This window comes from Eretmochelys imbricata, chromosome 1 (assembly GCF_965152235.1).
Source record: "Eretmochelys imbricata isolate rEreImb1 chromosome 1, rEreImb1.hap1, whole genome shotgun sequence".
Taxonomy (NCBI): domain Eukaryota; kingdom Metazoa; phylum Chordata; order Testudines; family Cheloniidae; genus Eretmochelys; species Eretmochelys imbricata.
In genome coordinates this window covers 257,820,184-257,837,045 of record NC_135572.1, presented here as the reverse complement: position 1 = coordinate 257,837,045, position 16,862 = coordinate 257,820,184, and the positions used below count along the sequence as shown (strand labels likewise).

Sequence of the window (16,862 nt, the reverse complement as noted above, 5' to 3'; positions counted from 1 at the left end):
ATCTATCCAAAAAGGGGAAAGGGTGGACAGCTAGATGGCCACATACAGCCAGTACTCCTCACACAAGAGTGATTTTTGAGGCAGCACATCAATTCTGCAAACAGCCAAAATACCAGGGGCCTCTTATTTACATAACTGGTGCAAAGCACCTCAGAGAAAGAGAGATTTATGGTGCATCTTCTCTATGGATTTACCTCTTATCACACCAATATTATGTTTAAGCACATTTTTTCACAGGAAAAGGTCTGTGTCAAACTGGAGGAGTGAGTGGGGGTGGGGATTTCAAAAGCACTCAGACATAAAACAGCTCATGTTTTGTTTATCACTGATCTAAACAGACTGGGCCAAATTCATCCTCGTGATTTTTAATGGCATTACAACAGAGGTGAATTTGTTCCCCCAATGTTGTTATCTTTTTGATAAACCTGACTAGAGCAGGTTGAAACTGAAATTTTTCAATGAAAAATAGGGATACATTTTCCAGGAAAACTTCCTCTAAAGTTTCTCATCCTCCCAACCAGCTATACAACTGACACAAAAAGTCTCAAAGAAAACCAACCATTCTAAACAACACTTAACCAAGATTTCCATGTGTTCAACACCCGTAACGGAAGCCACGTCTTTTAAAGACAGTTCAGTCCCCAGCATGCTGAGTTCTTTTGAAAAATCTTGACCTTAATGTTTGTGTGTTGACACTCTAATCTCTCTCCTCTAGTCTACATAGACCGGAATTTGAATTCCAAGAGTGGCACAGGACTAGTCTACACTAAGATCTTGACACACTTAATGTAGGTGTTAGCAAACACAGTAAGAGACAAGTTTTCAGCCACAATTTGGGAGGGACCCATTGTTGGCAATGGCCATTGGCAACAGGTCAATTACATAACATAGACAGACCTTTAAAGGTTTGCTGAGTCTGGTGAGTTTCATCCTAATCCTTACTGGCATTCTGTTGATATCACAAAGCTGATGTACCTTGCAGCAGTTTTTATACACAGTGCCACACAAGAAGACTCAGAATGAAGCTAGACACGGCAAAACCAAGATGGTGACAAATGCAGGTATAATTTGAGAACACTACAGTTGGGGTTCCTATTAAAGGAGTTCTAGATGTTTCACTCACCAGATGCTAGTTACGAGGAATTATATGGCAAGCCCTTTGTGCAGTGGGTTTGCCTTAAGGATCCAGTGAGTCTAGATTAGAGCAGAAAGCTCTGACCAGCTCTGTTCTTCCCTCTTTATAAAACTGGCCATTCATAGCAATGTAGTGCAGAAATAAATAGAAATGTATAAGGAGCTTTTTAGGGTCACTGACTGATGTAGCAAGATTTTTCCCCCTCTATTAATAAAGCCAGTGCCAAGTTTGAGAGACCTTCAGATTGACCGTTTGAGACCCCTTAAGTCCCTGAGACTTCATACTAATGCAGAGGGCCAGGGTATATTAATAGAGGGGAAGCATCTAGTGAGAGGGAGTGACATTTAGAGAACTCAGCAGATTTGAACCCAGTCTCACAACTATCACTTTATGCTTGCTGCGGTCACCATCTTGGTTTTGTCTTAAGGAGCCTCATTCTGAGGCGAACCCGACAGTGCGGTGAATAAAGAGAATTCTAGATTGCTGGAGTCCCAGATCTGAGTGGAATCATCAAGTCTCTACTGAAGAAACTGGCAGACCTGCAAGTGTGGGTAAGGGAAGCATATCCAGCAACCACCCACAGGGTAGCTAGCTTTTAGCGAGAGAGCTTGGTCCCACTTCAGTTAAAATGCACCCCAATATTTGCCACCCTCACCCATCCCCATGTATAACCCAAACTATTCACAGTGAAGACAGAGTGCCTGTGATTGCAGTGCTCTTGTTGTCTCTCATTGCTAAACAATAGGCTATTAAATAACCAAACATCTCAGCTCTATTAGTAATCTTATTATTACAGCACTGTAAAAATCAGTGTTTATGATGGAGCCGCAGCGGCTGCTGTCTGGAGGAAACCTGCGTTCCATGCACGCTGGTAGGCACATGCGTATTTCATATGGTGCATTGCAAACTGCATGGAATAGAAAGCAGCTGGAGGAAAATGGCTACAGAGAAATGGTTCTCTGGGGCACCATCCCTTGATTTGTTTTGTTTATAGAAGGAAAGATTTTTATCTCTGCTCAAAATATAAAATGCTGCCATGGCACAGAGCTCACTGCTTGGTGATGCTCTCACTTAGGAACATGAACAAAAAGGGGGTGGGGGGGAAAGAGGTGGCTCTGTAGAATCCCTAAAAATGTCAAAATTAAATGGAGAAGGGTCCTTCAGAGGAAACAGTTTATTAACAAGCCCCTTAAGGAGTTCTCCATTTCCTTAATAGTCAGGGACCCTGTTCCAGTTACAAACCCATCACTAAACACTGAGGAGATAGTTTAGTGGACAAAGCATGCGGTTTGAAATATCACAAACTCCTAGCCCCTCAGGTTTGAATCCCAATAACAGGATCAACTTAGACCTTAATGTTTCCATGGTAAATATGCAAATCTCCATACAGCTTTTTGGTTGTAGGTGCTATGGTGCACTGGATTATTTGACCATCTTGTGCACACAATATATCCCTCTATGGCACTGCTCCAGGAGAAGACCACAGCCTTCTCCCTCCTTTGTGACTCTCATACAGAATCTCACCTTCTCCCTCTCTGCAGGGGGAAGAGTTCTGTTTTATTTGAGAGCATCAGCCAATCATTTCCCCAGATGCCAGTCAACACCAGTTCTATTTAGATTGAGCAAAAGAATTATGTATTAGAAACAAATAGGAGAGAAAGAAGAAATAATGAAAACATCTACATTAAATACCTGGAAAAGGAGACATCTGAACAACACTTGAAACTAGCCCCCTCCCCATTTAGTTTCAGAATAGCTGTATGTTTTTTCCTGAATTACTAAGTGTTTACTCTCCCACAGCTGTGCCTCTGTCTCTCAGCCAGAGCTCTGGGTCCAACATGCCTCTTGAGAAAATGTTTGGTTCAGTTATAGTACCCCAAGACTTTCACAGAAAGGTGTAACAATCCAGAAAAAACTGTATCCCACTGGTCTTTTCAAAATCCACCAGTACACAAAAAAACAGTTTCAATTTTTCCTAATACAAAACTTATACTGTGATCCGATTAGCAAAGATTCCTTTACCTAAGCAAAAAGAAAAGGAGTACTTGTGGCACCATAGAGACTAACAAATTTATTTGAACATAAGCAAGTTCCTGACAATTTGTCACTTTCCTTTTCTTTGAATGCCTCTGGCCAGCTGAATAAACAAAACAAATAGTGTCTTTACAGTGCTCTGAGTGTAGATAGATATAAGGTTGCAAGTTACCCTTGGTGTATGCATTTGGACTGAGATTTGTCAAAGGAACCTAAGAAAGTTAGGCACACAAATTCTTTTGAAATTCAATGGGAGTTGGGTATCTAACTCAGATGCCTTAGAGTTAAAAACTGCGATTTTCATTCTGCTTTCCATTGCTAATTATTCTAGTTCACTGGCACTTCCATTAACATGAAAGTATAGAGGTCACAAGCACAGCTGACCCTTCTAGGATACATAATAAAAAACCATAAATGCAGATATATTGTGTAAAACTCAGTGTGGACTCATTTGTCATAGCTTGACACAAACCTTTCATGCCAAACTGAAGTCCCGTTTGCTCTCTGTAAACTTTAAAGATCACATGAAGTTCTTCCCCCAAGAACAGGAGGAAGGCACCACCATCCTTGGCCACAGTTCTTCCTGTCAACCACTGTCATGCAGCATGCTATTGGCCCCCACTGGCTGCTGCTTCTCCATCCCTCCCTGAGGTGGCTGCATTGCAATTTCTCTCTCACATTCCACACGGTAAATCTCTAGGTAAAGATCGATATCTTGTTACATCTCTATCAATCAAGAGAGTATTTACAAAAAGCTCTTTTGGGATAAGAAGCATCACATGTGTGGACTATATCGGATTGCAGCCACTCCCAGCTGCCCAGTGCTTCCTCCACAACCAGCCACATGACTCACTCCTCCATCCTCAATCAGCATCTTCCCTCTGTTTCTCCTCCCCCACAGCCTTTTGCCTTTTTCCCAAATGATCAATGTCCACACTGCTCTTCCTCCCCAGCCATCTACCTCCTCACCCCATTCAAGAACAATCACCCCATCATTACCAAGCCAACATTTTTAGCCCCAATAACCCTCTTTGTACCCTTCCTGCCTACTGATCATTTCCAAACCTATCCCTTACATTCCTGAATTTTCCAGGGAACTGAGAGAAAGGGGGGACATCAGGGACGGGGAGGTAGTTACCATAGTTATGACCAATGTGGGTACAGTCCACCCGCAAATACCAATGCCTTGGTTCACCATTGTCCTGCACCCTGTATAGTCATTTACATCCACAGAAAGTGGGTGTAAAATGCTACCAGATCCACCTCCAAGGAAGTTTTCACCAGTAATTTTCAAGCAGGTCTATCAAATACTGCACAATTACCTACTTCCACTTCTCTCTGAGAGGGGGACCCAGGCCTGTGGAAAGCATTAGCTAACTACAGTTGAGCCAGCAGAGAAAACAAAAGATAATGAAACATTATTTATGAGGGTCCATAGGTGGATTTTTAAAAAGCTTGAGAGAGCGGAGGGGAAAATAAAAGTTGACCTTGTTAAAACACTATGGAATATATGTGAGGCGAGGACATGGCACAGGGAGAATTTTTATGTTTACCGTTCAACTTCTCAGAAAGTCTGGTCAGTCAAGGCCCGATTGCCTGCTGGATTAAATCCATTTAAAATCAGCGGAGTTAGGCCAGAGGAGAGCTTGGCCCAGAGCATTTCAAATCATTTAAATTGCAAATCTATACCCCTTGAATCAGGGCAACTGAACCAGGGGAAGGGAGGTATTTATCCCAGGGGAGGTAGGGGAGGCAGTGGTGTTGCCAATATCATCCCTTTGGCAGGGGCACCAGAACAATTTTTAGAGTGGCGGAGCAGAAAGCCCTTGAACAAAACTGTAAAGCATTTGGTTGCTATTATTACTTCAAGCTAGGGAGTGCTCTGCACTCCTTCCCACCACCAGAGCCCCTTCCCCCCATGGGGGGTCAGCCAGCGGAAAGCAGCATCTTTAAAACGGCTTATTAGTTGCACTGCAGTAGTGTGTAAAGGCCCCAACCCAGACTCTCTTTATGTTAGGCACTATACAGACACAGACATAGACAGTCCCTGCCCCCAAAATCCCAAATACACAACACAGACAGAGGGCAAACAGGCAAAGAGAGGCAAGTCATTTGCCCAAAGCCACACAGCAAGCCAGGGGCAGAGACAAGAACAGAATCCAGGTCTCCCTACTCCCAGTGCAATCTGGCTTCTCTGGAGCCCCACTAGCAGAAGCTTCCTGAAAAAGGAATTGAGTCAACTTGTCTCTTGCGAAATCTGGCCCTTCCAAAGCTAGACCAGCCCAAATCCAAGCCCACAGTGGAGCAATGGCTGTGGGCAGCTTCTGCAGTCACATCCCTACTTACCAGAAATGAAGGCCAGCAGCCTAGCTGCTGTCAGCTTGTGCCAGGGGTGATCTAACAATTGTGAACTTTTTGTTTGATTTAACTAACTTTACAGCATTGGAGGGCTATTTCCCACCTGGGTTCTAAAAGTTTTCCAGTGGAGTCTCAAGATCTAACATATTCTGCAGGACGACCTCAGTGCGCCATTAGAACCAATCTCCCTACTCTAAATCAAACTTTATGCCAGAATAATTTAAGAGTCCTTTTTATTTACATAGGAATAAACAACCCAAGTATGGATCCCTTGACCTGACACTAATATGGTGCAATTCATTCCTATGCAGCAAATCAACTCAAAGCCTATGTGCTACTTAAGCCCTATTTTGAGGGCTTAAAATGGGGCCTAGGCTTTGTGCTGTTCCTCTGAATGTCACCCTTAAGGAGAGAAATAAGGGTATCAATGTTATACCGCGCTCAAGGAGCACACAGTTTTATCAGAAATAAAAGGGCCTTTATAGTTTATCCTATGAAGATACTAAAAGTATTTTGCTCTGAAGCTACAAAAATGATTTTAAGGAACTCCTTTCCATCTCACCCAAAAATAAAGAGACCTTTGTTTTCAGAAAGAAAACAGTACAAATCAATATTGTGATGGAACTTCATACCAGATAATCAGATCTTCCTTGTTTTCAGAACGAAAGATATTTAGTCATTAGTGTCCTGGCACTCTTCCAAATCAGAATTCATTAGCTTACTCTGCTCCTTTTCAGGCAAAGCTTGGTCTGGCCCACCCAGAGCCAACCGGTTTTCTCAGAGGGGGAATCACACATTGCACAATTCCAATGTCATATTATATTTGACATTTTAGTGGAAACCCCAGATTTGCTTGATGTAAGACTGTATGACGGAAGGAATGAGGAGTTTGAAGATTTTCTGTCATCAGTGGGAATTTGCCCATATTTCCTGTTCAGTCAGATCCTTGCAACCTCACGTGGTGGAACTTTTGAACTAGGCAAAGCATTTCCTCCAACTTAAGGGCCATTCTCTGAAAAGCAGCCAACAGGGCCAGCTGAGGATACAAGGAAGGGTTTCCCACCCAGCCACCACCTGTCAACCTGATTACTAGTATGGGGGTAACCACACTCTCTGAGGCTGCCAAATTATAAAACATGGGTCACTCAGCCCATTAGTAAAAGTAATGGAGAACTGCAGAAAGGATCAGAGTTTTGGGGCCCCAATCCCACAAGGTGCTCAACATCTTCTGTAGTGGGCTAGAAGCGGAGGTCATTCATTGTGAAGCTGGTCATTCATGAATGGAACTGGAGAAAGAGGGTCAGATTTCATAAGAGACATAATTTAGTGAGGGACCAGAATGCAAATTGGGCTCAGGCTGCTACTACACAAACACGAGGGCCTCAGCATGTTACATTAGCCTCTTGGCATATTAAATAGACTTCTATTTCCTGTTGTATCACCTATTACTAGTGAAAACCACTTCCCAGCAGCCCTAAGTTTGGATGCTTAACTGAATGTCTTGAATCTGTGAAGCTGGGCTGGAAGTCTTGAAAAAGCATGCTCTCATAAGGCTCCCAGTTAGCCTGCAAATATTGCAGAAGCTGCTTTCAACACATGTGGTTCAAACAGGAACAAAGAAGCGCAGGGTTATGTCGGGGGGGGGGAGGGGGGGAGGAAATTAATTGAAAGGGGGAAAAGTCAAAAGTCTTTTGATCTTTGGATAAAAAGCCTGATTTGCACAAATTCTTGTTTTATCAAAACTAGTTTTCCCACCCCTACTGATATGAATGGCCAGTAGAACTCTTACTGCTTTGAAGGTTTCAGAGCCAACCCCTTGCCCTAACATCTGATTTGATAAATTTCAGAAAATAATTTTAGTACTTTTTATTTAAGTTGACATAAAGTCACATTTGGCTTATACTTTCAAGAACTTTACCTTGAAACAAACATGCATTTCGAAAACAAAACTTTAGCAAGATCTGAAAGAGAAGCTGTACACCACCATTGCCTCCAAAGAAGATTAACTAAGGAGGAAGCAAACCACCACTAAAACAGTGTAATTATTTTCCCCTTTTATACCATTATGGAAGATAAATTTTACTTACTTCTAAATAAATTCATTTTTATCTGGGTTTTTAGTACCTTTAGTAATGCATAGGGTTTGTTGTATTCAAAGACAAACAGACCGCACAAGTCACTAGATCCTAATTTCATACCATCTGCAAACCAAAATCACACACACACACACACACACACACACAGAGACATCCTTTTAAAATCAGACAAGAAACAGTTTCCTCCCATTAGCATTTTTTTCCTCTCTCCCAGGAATGAAGATTTTTATTTTTAGGCGGAAAATTAAAGTAAGATTTTAATTTCTCTTTTCTCTCTTCTTTTCCTTTGGTTGATCATATTTTCTTGACTTTGTCCAATTCCTACAGCAACTTTCTCTGGGAAGTGTATCATCTTCAAAGTTTCCACGCCCTCTCCCAGTCAGCTATCCATGAGGCAGCTCCCTTATCAAGGACAGTAATTTCACTAGGTCATTAACAGGGACAACTCATACTTTGCCTTTTAAACTGAACATAATGCACCCAGATACAACAGTCACAAACACTGTATGAATACCTTAGCTCACAAAGAGACAGCACACACCCCAGCAATATTACTGAAGGTATACTAGAGGACTTTTTTCGCCCTTCTGGGATACAGCACTGCTGTAACAAAAAAAATGAAACAGGGAATCTCAATACAATTCCTGTGGAAATGGGTGCACATCTCAAAACCATCACATTCAACATTCCTGGCAGTCTCAGCAGAGTAGTTAATCTCCATGCCCATTCAGATCTTAAGGGCTAGACAACAGTTCAGAGATAGGCCTTTCAGCTAATGAGGACTGATGTAGTGAGAAGCTGGCACTGCCCACACAACATCTGCATCCAGTGGGTAAGTATAGTGTAGTACTGTACCCCAGTTTCCAGTCCTCTTGATCTGGTACCTTTCACAAGGCACTACAGTTTTAAAATCAAAGTTATGATACAATTCATTTTTACCCAGCTTTTAGATTACACATGATTGGAGATGGGTGAGAAGATACAGACAATTTTGGTTTAAGTTTTGGAAAGTTTTGTCATCTGGGTTTTGGTTTTGCAAAACTAGGGCTTGGATTTGAGCCTTTTTTTTTTTTTAAATCTGTATTCTCTGGGACCTCACAAAACCCCAGATCTAAACATTCCCAACATTAAGTGGTTGAAATATCTGAAACCAAGCTGTCCCAAAGTCTGAGTGTTCTAAATCGGTCAGTTAGAGATGGGTTTCAGCTGTGAACTCTGATTCAAATACAGACCAAGGTTTAGTTGCTGATCCATCTCTCAACTTTATCCAAACTCCTAAAATTCAGGGGCGGAAAGGGTTTAAAAGAACTGTTCTAGTTCCAATTCTTCTCTAATTTATACAAACTGTAAGCTCTTTGCGGAAGGGATTGTCTTTTTATTACATGTGTGGACATTACCAAGACCAGATCTCTGATGAGCGCCTCTAGGTATCATGCAAGCAATAAACAATTTTAAATGTAAAACTGATGCCTTTTGAATGATTTGGCTTTGCAGCACCAGGCAAGGACATCATAAGTGCCTGTTTCACAATGGGTAAAAGCTAAGCGTGCAATGAGAAATGCGTGTGTGTCTGTCTCTCTCACACACACAAACACACCTCCCCTTCACCTTCCAATTTTCTAAAAAAATCAGGTTTGTTTAGACAAGCAGTTGAAAATCTAGTTTGAACACATGCGTCAGAGAGCTGTGACAGTGTCTTCATAATGTAAAGCTTATGGTACATTAAACTTTCAAAGAAAAAGGAGTTCCTGCTTTCCTTTTATCAACAGTTTCACAGACAGCAAAAGGAAAGCCACAAAATAATGTTTGCACCCACAGCCAAGCATGGGAGACCCAACTCAGCATCTAGTTAAAATGAAAATGAATAATACTACTTTGCACAGCTATAATATAGCATCTTTCACTGTAGCATATCAAAGAGCTCTACAGATACTAATTAAACCTTTGAGATATTATTATCCCCATTTTGAAGATGAGGAAACTCAGCCACAGGAAGTTTAAGTGAATAGACTGCTAGTTTCCACATTGGGAGTTGGAAGAGGAAAGTCTGCTTAGGAGGAACTTTTCTGATAAATTACTAGGATTAATTATTTGAGCCTTTGTCTTAGATCAGGACCCTATTGTGCTAGGTGTTGTGCAAACACAGAACAAAAAAAGACAATAATGCACCAGAGTATTCATTTTGGTTATCAGAGAAATGGAGGGGGAAGATGAGGACAGATTTTTCAAGAGTGGTCAACACCCAGCAGCATTCTGTGACATTTGGCCAGGTTTTCAACAGAATTCAGCACCCAACTTGCTGAATAAACACTGAAAATGTGGCCAAACTAGTCCTTTTTGTATTTTGTAAAACTGTAAAGATTTAATCAGTTTAAAAAGACAGGTTTCTAAATGAAGGACAAAAATAGTAACAGATGATAGCCACTATAAATGTTATCCACTTCATTTAAAAAAAAAAAAAAAAAGCAAAGTACTTTCATAATGAGATAAAGGTTTTACATTGGACCTGTGCATTTTGGGACTCTTCTGTTTAAAACGGGTCGGGGGGAGAGATATGTACCATGTATGGGTAGAGTGTGATTTTCAAAGGGTCATAACTCAGTGAAACCTAAAACAATTTTCTTCAGAAGACTCAAGGCAGTTCCCTTCATTGAGGGTTACTTCCATGCAGCAGCTGTTACAGCAAGGACCACCAGGCACTGGTGAGGTCATCAATCCTTTATCCTAGACAGTCACCCCCATGTGCTGACTGGCTGCTTGCTCCAATCCCTCCTGGCCCTACCTCCCTCACAGTCACTCCACTTCTGCCTGACTCTGCCTGCCCTCCATCCTTTCCTAATAATTTTTCCCCAGTCTCTTCTCCCCTCCCCAGCTGCCTGTTTACTTAGTCCCCTAACAAACCTCCAAAAAGGATTTTTAAAAAGTTGTAGAATGAACATGACATTTGCCAGCATCACATTATTCATTCTACTCATATCCCTTTGCCACACCGGTGCTGACTTTTGTTTTTGCTGGTGGGTGCGCCTCTCTGCCCCCACCCCCACCCCCGATACAAGCAGGGGGCGGAGCCAAGCGGGGGCAGGGGCCTTGGGGGGCAGGGACACGGTCCAGGATCCAGGGCCCACAAAAGATTAATTAGGCCCAGGGAGTGCTCAGCACCCCCCCCCTTTTTTTTTTTCAGTGGATGCTTGAGCCCTTCGGAGTTGACAGCTATGCTTTGCCTGCCTCTCCTCCCCACCTTCTCTTTATCTTGTTTATTTAGATTTAAGCTCTTGGAGGCCAGGATTGTCTCTTAGGCCTGGTCTACATTTAAAAGTTAGGTCGACAGGGGTCAGAGGTATAAAATGTTGATCAGGGGTATGAAACAAACCACCCCCCCGACTGACAGTTACGTTGACCTAACCCCCAGGGTAGATGCAGCTATACTGATGGGAGAGTGCTTTCCATCAACATAGCTGCTGTCACTCGGGGAGGTGGTGTTCTTACAGGGATGGCACAGCCTACTCCAATGGAAGGGAATTTTCTACATTATGGGGCTATACCAGCATAACTTCAGTGACGCTGCTATGCCAGAACAGACATACTCTAACCCTCTCTTTGTATAGTGCCTAGCACAATGGGCCCTGATCTTGGCTGGTCTCTAGGCATTACTATAACATAAATCATACATTTCTGCTGAAGAGGTGTTTGAGATACATTGCAATAATTTCCCACTCCTTACATGCAAAATGGCTGAACAATTTTCACTCAAAATTAAACAAACAAATAAATAAAAAGCAACCTTCAGGCAGAGGCCAGGCCTGAAAAATGAAAATTTCAGAAAGTTACAAGCAAATGAAAATAGGGGGTTAGAATGGAAACATTCATGGCATCTTAACTACTTAATTGCTCATGCCATCAGAGCCATGTGCAGGGACACTACAAAGGAGCTGCACAATGGCATATGCCACATGAATATAGCAAGTAAATGCTCTCTAGAATTATGGACACATTTCTATTAGCAACCATATGCATATTATTTTCAATAATTCCCTGCTTGCAAGGTTTCAGCCCTGAAGGAGTATTTATAACACACAGCAGACCTAACAACTCCTTATAAATAGCAGCTAGGTTGGAAAAGGTTGATAGGCTTCTAACACCAGCAGAAGCCACTTCTCTTCTTACGACTGCAGACGGATTTCAAGCCACTAATGACACAGCTTGAATCATGACATTTTACTGGAATAAACAACAAATGGATGGTGAAAAGATTATATCCACAAGGTGAACTCTCACAGGACAGCTCAGATAGGTTGCCCAACACATTCTACGGGAAGTTTGCAAAACACACTGTCTTTTCATTGAAATAATAGTCCCTAGGCATCTGTATCCTTTAATTATCTCAACTTGTATTAATATATCTCCACAGATCAGCAGCAAGAGTTATAATTGCAACTGGTAGTGAATCCTTTTTCTGCTTCAAACAATTCTAACTACACTCTTTTGATCAAATCTATGCCCAAAAGAAATGAAGCTTGAAAGCTGAAGTTCAGCACAGGCTGGGGGTCAAAGCCATGACTGACAAAACAGGAAACAATTCTATTGACTTCATTAAGTCAATAGAGTTCTGTGGCTACTGATGCCAACAATTAATTTTGCCCAGGACATAGGCCTTGTCTACACTACGGGGGAAATTCGATCTAAGCTACGCAATTTGAGTTACGTGAATAGCGTAACTCAAATAGAAATAGCTTAGACCTACTTACCACAGGGTCCACACTACATGATGTCAATGGGAGACGCTCTCCCGTCGACTCCTCCTACTCTTCTCGATCCAGTGGAGTACAGGAGTCGACGGGAGAGCGATATGCGGTCGGTTTAGCGGGTCTTCACTAGAACCACTAAATCAATCGCTGGTGCATCAATCGCCGCTTGTCAATCCCCCAGGAAGTGTAGACAAGCCCTTAGTATCTTCACTTAATCTGAACAAAATGATTGCTTTTGATTTAACAGAGAGTTATGGACTCCTGAAAAGCACACACCTGACTGGATCTGCATGTGGATTTATTATATTAAGAAATGCACACCTGACGGCAGATGCATGCACTGCTCAGAACTGTGCACTTTTGGAAGCTTGTTAAGAAGCAGTAATTGTGGCTTTGCCTGCAACCTCCCACCGCAATGGGGCTCTCCAGCCCCTTTTCTAGCTCCTGAAATTGTAGGGGGTGGGGGTTCCCCTCCTTGCAGCTGAAAGCGATCTATGGTCTAAACAGCATGAACTAATCTGTGGGCCCGATCCTGGACTCCTGACTCAGGCAAAGATCCCCATTGACGTCAATGGGAGTTTTGCTTTAGTAACGATTATGGGCCAGATCATGGCTTTTAAACCACAATCCACACTGGACATTGGGTGTGCTGCAGCAAGAATCCTCAGTGCGATTTATCCGGATCTCAAAAAACAGACCACAAAACAGATGGGTTGGACTGTAACTTTTCAGAGGTGGTTTGGGTCAATTATTATTTTAAACCAAACTGGATCACCAACATATCTATTCAATACATTCTGCCAAACCACCTATGGTCCAACCTCACTCCCTTTGAAGTCAGCAGGAATTCCCCGCCCCCCGGCCCTTTGACTTAAATGGAAATGGATGAGGCCTTAAGAGACTGAAGAATCAGAGCACATGCAGGCGAGCATCTCTCATTGACACACCTATGGTGTTATTACTGTGTTTTATCTTGATCTTTGCAGGTGGTCTAAAGACTGCATTTAGTTTCGATTTCCTAACATTTTCCAGTAATCTCTTCCTTGGACACAAAGAAACAAAGAACAATGGCTGTTGATGGGGTGAGTGGGGAGGATTTGAGGCACAGCTGTAGTAAAAACAGAGATGGCACGTAAACTATTGCTAATTTGCCTAATAGATAATCAGCACACATAGGCAAGGTTCTCTGTCCACTGTAATCCAGTTCTTTCCTACTTTATGAGCCTCCCTCCCCATCCCCTACTATCAGTCTACTATGTACCCAATGTGAGAAATAAAAAAAAAAATAAGCAAGGGAACTCAAGAAGCGTTTACGGTGTCGGTAGGGTTGAGTTTAAAAGCCAAACAAAGGGTGTGGGTAAGATCAAGAGAGAGAAAGGTCCGAGACCCTGCAAGTGACACTATACTTCAGTGATTCTCAAACTTTTGTACTGGTGACCCCTTTCACATAGCAAGTCCCTGAGTGCAACCCCGCCTTATAAATTAAAAACACTTTTTTATATATTTAACACCATTATAAATGCTGGAGGCAAAGCGGGGTTTAGGTTTGGAGCGGGGTTTGAAGGCTGCCAGCTCGCAACCCCCCCCCATGTAATAACCTTGTGACCCCCCGTTTGAGAACCCCTGCTATACTTCTTTCCTTTTAAAATCTGACCACCTTCAACATCTCTCACATGGAAACTTAATGGGGATGAAACCAGGAGGTATTAAATGAAATTTGATAGGGTTCTACAGAAATTACTCCAAAAACCTAAAGACTTTAATAGGGAAATTTTAAAAAACAAAAAGAAAAAAGAAAAAAAAACCCTATAGAAAAGACAAAATTCTCTCACAAATTTGACAAGACTTTCTAATAAGTGTCTGTTTTATTATTTTAATCTCAGTATCTGCCTCCACTCCAGCCTCTTAAAATGAAACACTAAGACATTTTGATTGAGGGGATACACTGGTGCTGAATTCCTGCTGGGAGAATCTACTCCTGGCGCAAATTTTTTGGCTGGCTTTCAGTATTACATAGATCTCATATTAGTCTGAATACACTTACCAACAGAGTAACATTAGGAGGATCACCAGCAGAGCCACTGTTACTGTTGTTCCATTGATTTCCATGACGGGAAATTTCAAGAGATCTGCAAGGTCCATTTTCCTTCACTACACAATGCTGGCCTTGAGGTTGATGGGGAAGTCTCCTCAATAACAGATAAAACCTGCCAGTTACATGAATGACAGTCTGTAGTGAAACAGGAACCAAGGGAGCAAAGTCTGTCAAACCAGCTCTAATTGTGAACTTTTCCTGTTCTCACTGACGGCACCCTCAGAGAGAGGCAGAAGTTAAGGGTTTCCTGTGTAATGGAATTAAGCAACGTTTTTTCCCCCCTTGATGACTGTCGCATTAATAAATATTTACATAGCTGCTGCTTGAGACATCAGAGTTGGCCCACAGGTTTGCATGAGGAGGGGGGAAAAAAATAAGAGAGGAAATATATCATGTGTATGTGGAATAGATTTGAAAAAAAAAAAAAAAAAACACCCCTCAATGAAGCCACTGTGCTCTGTAAATAGAAATAAAAATAGAAAAGTTTCTTTAAAATGTGAACAATCTGGCAACATACTGCTGATGCACGGGAAAGTTGCTCAGTAGGCAGCCCTGGAAATAGGCTGTCCATAGGAGAGGTGCAACAACAGCGCAAACATCCTCTAGTGTCCCTCTAACACGACTCTCCCCCGACTCGAACGACCATCTCAAGAAGCAAAAGGGTAATTCTGCTTCCCTGCCAGTTCAGTCCTTGGTATCTCAGATTAGACAGCAAGCAGAGTTGAAACTAGGGTGTTATACCAATAAAATAAAAACCAGCAGGATCTTATTAAAGGGGAAAAGGCAAAATACCACATTTATTGTGAATACAGAAAGAATCATGGTAAGCAGTTAGTTATAGCTATAACATTCCATTCAATCTCATATTTATTCACACATTCATTCATACAAACACACACATACAGGTTCTGCAAGGTTGTTATCATAGTTACCAGCCTTAGAGTTGCTCATGCCAAGCCACTGGCCAGGTGGCCTGAACATGAAGAGGGAGCAGGGCCTCGTCAGATGCACATCTGAGGCTCCTGGAAGTTGGTTTGCAGAATCAGACCCCAAAGTTCTCACTTTCTAGAGTCCATTTTTATAGAAATTTCTTCCTATGCCAGTCTATGGGAATTGCTTCATCTTGCTGTTGCTGAATCAATCAGCAGATGGCACATTCCTGACGGCTCCGTGCTGCCAGAAGTTATCTTGTTCTTTGGTTCTCCCATTCTTGAGGCTATTGGGTGGATTCCAGGCTGCCCTCCGGGGGTCCTCTGGTTATTTCCACTTGACGCCTTCTTCAGCCAATGGACACTGGATTCTTAGGCTGGCACCTCCCTGATCATTCAGTTATTATCCACATACATCCTCTATCTCTATTTTAATCACAATTGTTAATACAACAAAAGGGCGGGGAGTCTCTGGGTGCTGTTTCTGTTGTTACAGAGTATTGCTTTGAGTCTCTCTCTGTGTGAATTGCTTTGAGAACAGACTCTGTCTTAGAATGTACTAACGCAATTAGCAGCTTGCAAGTTTCACACATAGAGGAAGAGAAACAGTACCAAAAACCAAGAGACCTCTTAATTAGTAATACCCTGGAATTTAAACTATGGGGAATCAAACTCATTTGTGATTTTAATATAGAACTTCTTTAATATGATCCAACAAGGGGGCCTCTCTATGATGGGCACATAGCTACTTATATATAAGCTATCAAATGCTAGTGAATTTCAAATCACAAATGGTTTGAGCCATAGTTAAAAGTGACTTTCAAGTGAGATACATCCTCCACCACCCATGAAATTCTTGGTTGCTAGGGCCATCCAACATAGTTTGTTGTTATTTAAAGAAAAAAATAGATATTGCACATAACCTATTTGAAAGTTATGCAAATTAAACTATTCCCAAAGAGAATTAGGTTTATAAATATCTAGTAACCTTAAGAGTTAGACATTCTGCTCATCGGATTCCCATAACATACAAGATGAAAAGTAGTTTCTTCTTATTCAGCCCCCTGAGATAACAGCTTAGATGTAATGTGCGAGGCTTCTCCAATATCACTGTATTACATTTCCTTCTCTTATCAGAGAGGTTAATAATATAGGTATCAAAAAAGTAAAAATCTCTAACACAACAGAGTTTAATTTTAAGAAGATTTGGCTCCACTATAACTGAATCACTGCTATTTTAGTTCTCGGTGCTTCACAAGTACATTCATTCCTTTCCAGCGCTGGAGCCTCACAAAATAAGTAAAAGGTGTTAACCAGCTCATCAGCTCCACAGAGTAGCACAATAATTCACAGAAAACTTTGCTTATTGTATTAATAATGCCATTGCTTCCAGATGCTACTCTGGGTCAATAGCAGCTCTGCTGGTTTGCTGTTGCCAAGTTGTCCGAGAACAGTTGCATCACAATTCAA

General features: G+C 41.8%; 1 protein-coding gene across 1 annotated transcript in view; it reads right to left on the bottom strand.

The window, feature by feature from the left end:
• The window catches only part of TBXAS1 (thromboxane A synthase 1), a 304,882-nt gene extending 289,977 nt beyond the window's left edge, over window positions 1-14,905 (bottom strand). The window contains exon 1 of the mRNA XM_077828280.1: window positions 14,413-14,905. Coding sequence (XP_077684406.1) covers window positions 14,413-14,510 — 98 coding nt within the window. The 5' untranslated portion in view covers window positions 14,511-14,905. The remainder of the gene's footprint in view (window positions 1-14,412) is intronic.
• Window positions 14,906-16,862: the final 1,957 nt, after the last annotated feature.